This window comes from Etheostoma spectabile, chromosome 16 (assembly GCF_008692095.1).
Source record: "Etheostoma spectabile isolate EspeVRDwgs_2016 chromosome 16, UIUC_Espe_1.0, whole genome shotgun sequence".
NCBI lineage: Eukaryota > Metazoa > Chordata > Actinopteri > Perciformes > Percidae > Etheostoma > Etheostoma spectabile.
The window spans coordinates 22041-30639 of NC_045748.1; the positions used below are offsets into that span (position 1 = coordinate 22041).

General features: G+C 38.5%; 1 protein-coding gene across 2 annotated transcripts in view; it reads left to right on the plus strand.

Annotated features, from left to right (window-relative positions):
• Positions 1-1265: 1265 nt before the first annotated feature.
• The window catches only part of pip5k1ba (phosphatidylinositol-4-phosphate 5-kinase, type I, beta a), an 18805-nt gene continuing 11471 nt past the window's right edge, over positions 1266-8599 (plus strand). The window contains exons 1-4 of one of the 2 annotated variants that reach the window (XM_032538841.1): positions 1266-1353; positions 4785-4802; positions 4835-5009; positions 6348-6478. In XM_032538841.1, coding sequence (XP_032394732.1) covers positions 4947-5009; positions 6348-6478 — 194 coding nt within the window. In that variant the 5' untranslated portion in view covers positions 1266-1353; positions 4785-4802; positions 4835-4946. The other variant, XM_032538842.1, reaches the window with a different exon arrangement.

An 8599-nucleotide genomic window follows, 5' to 3' on the forward strand; every position in this document is an offset into this window, starting at 1 on the left:
GCAAAGGAACAGGAAATGAGGAAGGGGGCAAACACTTTTTCACACCACTGTATTTAAACTCTTTTTCAAGCTATGCTTAACAGGAATCCTCATGTCAAGCCAGGTCCAATTAAAGCTATATTTTAAATATTTAAAGCAAATATTTTAACTCTTTTTCAGGCGAATCTAAAAAGGAATCCTCCTATTAACACACAACCTGTTTTTATCAATTGTGTGCCTACTACTGATGCAGCCTCATCCAGTTCCCTAAAATTCTTCGTGGACTGACTTTAAAGACAGTACAGCTTATGCAGTAAATTGGTGAAGTAGTGGGTTTACCCAACGCTTCTTACGGCATACACCCCCAACTGACAGCTCTAGCCTGTGATTAAGGCAGTGTCGGCCAACCACTGCTGGATATCTGGCCTTTAGTTTTGCATACACCCTTGTCTTTCTACCCAACATCACCGGTGCCTCATCTGAGCAGAAGCCAAGGAAGCACTGCTTCAGAAACTCATCATCTTGTCAAGATGTTCCTCATGCCTTTGCTCTCTAGCGTTTGTAATCTTGTCTGTTTCCTGGTACCTGCTTGACCTGCTTGATTTATTTCCTAACCTATCCTAATTTCGTGATAACTTTGGCTGTTCGGGCCGCCTCCTGTATTGACCTCTGCCTACCTTGTACCATTTTAGTCTTGCCTGTGTGACTTTGTCTGTGTTCGGCTCCTTTCCTTGTCACATGTACTCACCAGCCACAACAAATGTAACAAATGTATTGCATTCAAAATCTTACTCTCAGTAAAATGCCCTGTTAGCGGCTTTTTACTGTAGTAGCTGCTGGAGCTGGAGCTTTTACAGTTCAGTTATTGTGGTGCCCCAACTATTTTTTAAATTCTATAAATTAATTATTACTATTGATAAAACGGCTTTGATAATTTCTAAGAATTGATTCTGTATGTTCCAAATTCCTAACATGACCAATTCTTGGTTTAAAGACTGCTTTACAATATTATAATGATAAAAACATCACAATTCAATAAGTATAACTGTAAAAAAAAGTTTAAAAAGTAACAAGGGAGTAGAATATGTAGAACGTTTTTCTCCTACAGACTTCTTTATGCAACACTAGCGACGACAAGTCTGACTCATGAGGCGTCTGGGAAATAATACAACAGGTAGAGAGAGAGAAAGAGAGAGAGAGAGAGAGAGAGAGAGAGGAGGAAGTGGTGAGGATGCTCTACAGTCCCTGCAGTAGCACCATGCTCATCTCACCACAGTCAGTCAATCAGCCACAGAGTTGAGATCACACAACATCGGCATGCCATTCCACTGACCTGCATGCACCACTGTCACCATTCCACCATGGCCTGTTAAGGTAAGAAGGCACAGAGGGTTCATTTCTGCTTTCTGTGCTTGTCTCTTATTGCTATTGGTAAAGTTTTTCCTCCTCTCAACGTTATAATGAAGTGAGGATAGAGCCACTTGTTTAACTTTTTAAGTCTGAATCAAACACTTCCACACCGTTTGTACCTGTTTTAGTCCTGTTGTGGATAATAGTAATAATCATGATTGTATAGCGTTACACAACCAGTACAGGCTGCCTGTGTGTCGTTCAGGAGGAAGATGAACTGATGATAGTATCACAAGAGGAAATCAGCTGCACTTCCCTTCACTCAGACAGAAAGTAAAATGTCGGCTGGAAGAGGTTGTTTACATGCATGCAAAAGAGCTGCAGTGTGCAAGTCGTGTCACTGAGGCAGGTTTAAATATTCACCTGAGTCCAATAAGTTCTGTATACACTTTACTGCCTGCACACCAAGCTCAAACTAACGTAGTCTAACACAACAGAACTGTAATGAATGCTGCTCCATGAAGGTTCTAATGCTCACTTTACTGTATGTTGAAAATGTTTTTGAAAGGTTTTGAGTCCACTTCGTGGCTACTTTTGGATTTGATCAAGCTGACAGAGTTGAGCATGGACACTGATGGATGCAAACAGAATTTCCGGCTACTTCTAGTTTAGCGCTCCTCTAACTTGAATAATAATCAAATTATTTAATCATGCGGCCATTCTAGACTTTCCAAATGTTATTGGACCAAATGGATCAAATTCCGGTATTAAAACAAGTCATTTCAGGCTTGTGCCAACCAAACAATTGAAATGTTGTACAATAATGTATCAACTGATTTACAGATGGCTCTTTTACCATCTAATTCTATAGGATAAAGTCTTTTTGGGTTGTAATTTTACTGTTTGGCCACTATGTCAAATTGACTCTAAAGCCCGGCACACTTCCTGGGGGGCCTACTTATCCTGTGAAATATCTCAAAATCCGCAGAATGGATTGGCATTTGAAGTTGAGATTTTTGGTTTTAAGTACAATATCTTGGGATCTACTACAGATATGTATCTTTTCCTCAGGAAAAGTTGGAATTTCTTTGATTTTTCATCAAGTCAAAACTTCACTTAATCCAACACTTTGCTTCCTGACAGAATACCTGTAAAACTAATGGCAGTCCCATCAGCATCAGATGAACTGTATACTGTGTGCTAATGCTAGGTGCTTAACTAAGATTGTGAACATGTTCAAAATGTATACCTGCTAAACATCAGCATGTTAGTATTGTCATTATAGAAAATAGAAACATAAAGATTTAATCTAGGTAATGCATACAGTAACAGCTATCGCGTAATTCGTTGTCTTATATTTTATATATTATTATAGACAGCAATCTTATTCGTGTTTTAATCCGCAACTAGCAGACTAAGCATTTATGTTTAACATTGTTTTGAATGGACATCTAATCTTTCTAACTATGCAGAAGGAAAACTAATGCACCTAAGGATGCTTGATCCAACATATGTTTAGCCACGTTGTGCTGTTACGTCACTCTGTGGGATTTCAATACAAAGGAAACCTGAAATTAACTTTCAACGACTACATAAATACATATACCCCATTTACTACTCTAACCACTCATCACACAATCTGTTAATAGAAGGAATAATCTTTTTAAAACAGGTTTATTGATCTTTGCAGTCTCCAAAACAAACTGCCGCAGAATTGAGAGTCCTTGAGAAACGCATGACCCTTATAAAACATTTTCCTTCTCCCCGAGTCAGACCACAATACCACATCCTGAGGCAGTTTTTTATCTTAAACAGGGGCTTGTCTATACAGATCAAAAGAATGAAAATATAAAATTTTGTATATATCTTTTTTTATATGGATTTTTCTATGATGAAGGGAAAGATCCAATAAATGTAATGAACACTATGGGTGTTCATTAGTTACCCCATAAACACATATCCACCCTGACAGCCCCAATCCCCTTCCTCACCTGTTACTAAACTTATAACAAAAGTAACAGAAAAGGGACAGCTGTGTTTCAGGTGGTAGAGTAGGCTTCTCCCAACCATTAGGTTGGTGATTTGATCCCTGGCCCTTCAGTCCCATGTTGCAGTGCATTATGGGTGTGGGAGCATGTGTGTTAGTTGGAAGTCACTTTGGATAAAAGTGTCAGCTGAATGAAATGTATTAATGATGTTATAATAATACCAAAATATTCCTTATACTGACTGATTAAAAAACACATTTGTTATACGCCAAAAACAAACGTAATCCGTGATTGAAAATGCAGTTTACTTGTTTAGGAATGTAATTTGTAAGAGACAGCTGTTTTTTTATCTATTTTCCAAAATCTTTAATTATTTCGGACCGAAACCACTGCGCCGCTATGGATGCAGTTTCTCAAAATGCCTGATTTACAAAGTTATGTTGACCAATTCAGCAGCATTTTGTACACAGATTTGACCTCTGTAGATCCTTTGTATTACCAAAGTGCTGATTTAAAAAAAAACAGAATTCTGCTAATTATGTAAGCCATTATTGCAGCAAAGTTTGTATCGTAATCCATAAATCCATCATTAGCAGTGAAACTAAACCATAGTCATTCTAAATTACTTACAGTCAAAAGTGACGCTTGAAAATGCATACTTCCATATATATTTTAATAGAAATTCTTTGCCTGATGAAGGTCTGGGACTGAAACGTTGCCAGCTTTTATATTTATCTTTGCACGTTAGACAGTGTGCAGGATTTTCTTTTTTCTTTTCTTTTTTTGAAAGCATTATGTTTTGAATATGTATAATCCTTTATTTGTATAAAAACCTTTATGGAGCTTCCAAAAGGTGAGAAAACAAAAATTCATTTCCATTAGTTGTTAACATTGACTAATGATTTAACTGATGGTTTAATGGATCCTGCTAAACGTTTTTCAGGTAATGAACACATGGATTTTCCAGCAATATTCCTGCAGCGGCAATTGCAACAGCTGCTCCTTTATGAAGTACTATAGCAGTCAATGAGTTTCCGTCTCCGTAATCACTCCTGCCTTTTTAGGGAGTTGAGAATCACATACATAAGCAAGAAAGAACTGGGCTGAGCCCCCTTTGGGTTCTGTTGTGAAACAGGGGAATTTGGCATGTAATGGTTTCCCAATCCTTCTTAATGAGGATCAAAGGTTCTTGTGAGGGATTCAGGAGTTATAGACTCAAAAACAACACTGGTGGTCCCTGAGAACGCAGCAGTGCCCTGGACAGAGAAGTATGCACATTTCAAGGCTCTGTAAGTCATAGTAAGACAGAACTAGACACAAACTGTGGAAGAGATGGCTGTGACACCTGGAATGCTAATCAATTGTAGCCATGCAGATTTTTTTTGCCAGCTGACGGGTGCTTTGCATTGACATCCATGCAAATAGCACCACACTCTGTAATTCCTCTTTTCTCTAACTCACCCACAGGAGTGCTGCACCTGGAAAATGCTGTTTCAGTAAAGCCCATTCAAGGTAAATCGCTGCGACCGGGTCGTTCATTATTGAGGGGAAATTAGGAACTTTGTCAGCCTGACAGTTGGAGGAAGGACGGCCGAGCTTCCCTCTGATCAAGTTCCCTGTGTCCAAAAGATGTCAACCACCACCACAGAAAGTGCAGGAAGAGGAACTAAACCCTCAAAGGATCATAAAAAGGTAAGCGGATGTCATGAATATTCATGTCAAAATTTCCAAGGAAGGGAATATCTCAAATATGCTCAAAAAGACAGTGACATGCACTATTATGCAAAATAACAACCAACAGGCTAACTTCCCCCAGAGACCTCCCACTGGCGTGACTAAAAAGGTTTCCATTGGTGGCCAACTTGTCATGTAATTTTTGTTATTAAATACTGACTGATCTTCAGAAATGAAAAATAAGTTCAATGGAATTTCTATACCAATACAAATAACTGTGTTGGTAATATCATGCAAATAATTGTATAGTCTATGGAACTTGATATAGTATAATCCAACCTCAATGGAGACCATTCTTTAATGTTAACATATACTTTATCATATCATCATAGGGGTCAGTCTATCAGTGAGGATAGACTAAATTTTAGAGACGCCTCTCAGTGTAATGCAATACAATGCAGCCGCACCGCATACTGCCTGGTTAAACCTTGCTTAAGTAATTAGGTTTCATCCTCTGGGGACTACAAATGTTTGTACAAAATGCCATGGCAATTTATGAAATAGTTGTTGAGATATTTCAATCGGGACCAAAGCAATGGACCAACCAACAGATCAACTTTGCTATCCCCAGAGTCATATAACAGGCATGGCTAAAAAAAAGTTTTCATGGTGGCTGTACTTTGTGTGATGTGCTGATGCATTTGTAAGTATGCTAACACGCTAAACTAAGACGGTAAACATGGTAAACATCAACGTTCAGCATGCAAGCATTGTCCCCCTGAGCGAGTTGTGTACTGAGTAAGGTTAGCGTTAATCTCAAAATGTCAAACGTCAGGGGATCACGGAACTCCCCAGAGGAACTTGAATGGGGCTGCATAATATGAGGAAAATATGGGATAAAGTTGTGAATATCGCCATAATAATAGTACTTGTGATAAAGAAGCAGATGTTAAAGTGTACTCTGTTCTGATTTCATTATTCTATAACATATTGCTTGTTGTATTAAAAATACCTGAAAGGAATTCATTTCCAACATTATTATTATTGAACAAATTGAACTTTGAATAGCACATAAAAGGCACATTTTAACACATTTAACATACATTTTAATGCAGTTTCATCTTATTTTTTTTTTGCCTTTCTAGTCTTGTATGTCTGTAAAATATGTGGGGAGAGAGAGAGAGAGGGGGAAGACATGTAGTAAAGAACAGCAGGTTGGATTGGAAACCTGGGCCGCTGCAGTAAGGACTGAGTCTCAAAATATGTGGTGCATGCTCTACAAGGTGAGCAACCAGGGCGCCCCAATTCCATTTTTTAAACAAATGTATTCTTTTCTTCCCTGTTGTGGTTTGTTAGCCCACGGCGGCCGCCCTGAAAGGAGCCATCCAGCTGGGCATTGGTTACGCTGTGGGAAACCTCAGCTCCAAACCAGACAGAGATGTTCTCATGCAGGACTTCTCAGTGGTGGAGAGTGTTTTCCTGCCCAGGTACTCTCTCCTTTCTACGCATTTTCTATTGTCGACACATAGATAACGCACATAATCAAAGTCAAGTTCCAATTAATAAACATGAAGGATCAGTTCAGCTAAATTACAAAACGGTTTAGGCTTGCTCAATTTTCCACCTCTCTCTGCTGGTATCTAGACATGCAGATAATTAGTTTTTTATCTAGAGAGGTTTTTGAAGCTCAATGGTGTTTTAAGCACCCAACGTTGACTTCAAGGCACCTAACCTTAACCCTTGCCTAATCCTAGGGACTTCCAGGCAGCGCTGCCTAGAAGATGTTAAAACACCAAACACCTATTTTAAACGTGTGTCTCAGTGTCAACCCCAATGAAAAGTTACTGTCTTTATAGTGTTGAAAGAATTGACATTTGGTGTGAAGCAATTGCTTTTTTAAACTGATTTTCCACACTTTTACAACCCCTCAAGGGGCAAATCCTACTAATTTTGACACGTACAAAAGGGAATGGACAAACAACTACGGTTGACCCTAACAAAATACTTTGTAATGTTTTATTCCACAAGTTCGTTTTCAGGAATCTATTGGACCCATAAATATTGTAATGATAATGCTGATGACATAGCTTTAATGATAAAATACTCTTAATAAATAAAAATACACACCATTTTTGGAGGTTTGCAACTTATAAACTTTTGGTTTGGTAGAAAACCAAACATTTCAGCAACAGGTCTTTTTCACTGCAGAAATGTTGACGTCATGGGAAAAGTACAGGTCTTACTATTAACAGAATTATTAACAGAATGGCTCTGTTTTATTGTCCCAGTATACAGTCCCTGACAAAAGTCTTGTCGCTTGTGTACAAATTGACCTGAAGTGCCGCTGAAATATATTTCTAATCAAGATTTATTTGCAAGAAATGGCTCATTTTAATCCCAACAGCTTTTGTAATAATGTTTCAGTGCAAAAAGAAACTGTCACAAAGTATTCTAATATTCCCAGCTTGGTAAAGCCCATTGAGTCAATATTTGCAAAGACATAAGTGTTGTCGCCTTGTCATATGAGCTTCACCTGTGACTAATAATGGATCAATTAGGTCTCAGGTGTGTATAAAAACAACCCCAGTACACTAGACCTTCACATCAACTGCAACTAGACCTCTGCAAACATGCCTAAGATTCACCCTGAGACTAAAGTCTTGATTATCAAGAGGATGAAGACCAGATCCACTGCTGATGTGGCAGACACCTTCAATGCGGCAACTGTTGAATTACACCACAGTTGCCGCAAATATTGCAGGAGACCTACTGGAGCCGCGCATGGATCCAAGATTCACCCAGAAAACTTGAAGTTTGGTGCGGGAAAATCATGGTCTGGGGTTACATCCAGTATGGGGGGGTCGAGAGATCTGCAGTGGAAGGCAACATTAATATCTCAAATACCAGAAATCTTAGCTACCTCTTATATTCCCAACCATAAAAGAGGCCAAATTCTCCACAGGATGGTGCTCCATCGCATACTTCCATCTCTACTTCAAATTCCTCAAGGCGAAGAAGATCAAGATGCTCCAGGATTGCCGCCCAGTCACCAGACAGTGAACATCATTGAGCTATGTGGGGTAGGATGAAAGAGGAAGCATGGAAGACCAAACCAAAGAATATTGATGCTTTCCTAGCTTTCCTAGCTATTCCTGATGACTTCATCAATACATTGTATGAATCCTTGCAACTGCATGGATGCAGTCCTTCAAGCTCATGGAATCATACAAGATATTAAATTTGGATCTCACAGCACCACTATTTAATTTGCTGACATTTTTAGTATTTGTTTTGTTCAATTTATGTATAAGCGACAAAACTTTTTGGTCTTGCCAAATTTGACCTTTCTGTCTTGTTTAAATAATAAATCTTTTTTGAGAGAAACTAATTTATTTCAGTGCATTGAACATCATTTGGGAGGGTTTTGCTTTCAATATGAGCATTTCTTACACCAATTGATTAATTACCAGTCAGGTTAATAGCAGGTGTTTCTACAAAATAGATAAGCGACAAGACTTTTGTCAGGGATAGTACAATATTGCACTAAGGGCAACCTGCACAATTGGTTAATTTACAGTTTAGCATACATTTAGCGTATTATTTAAGCA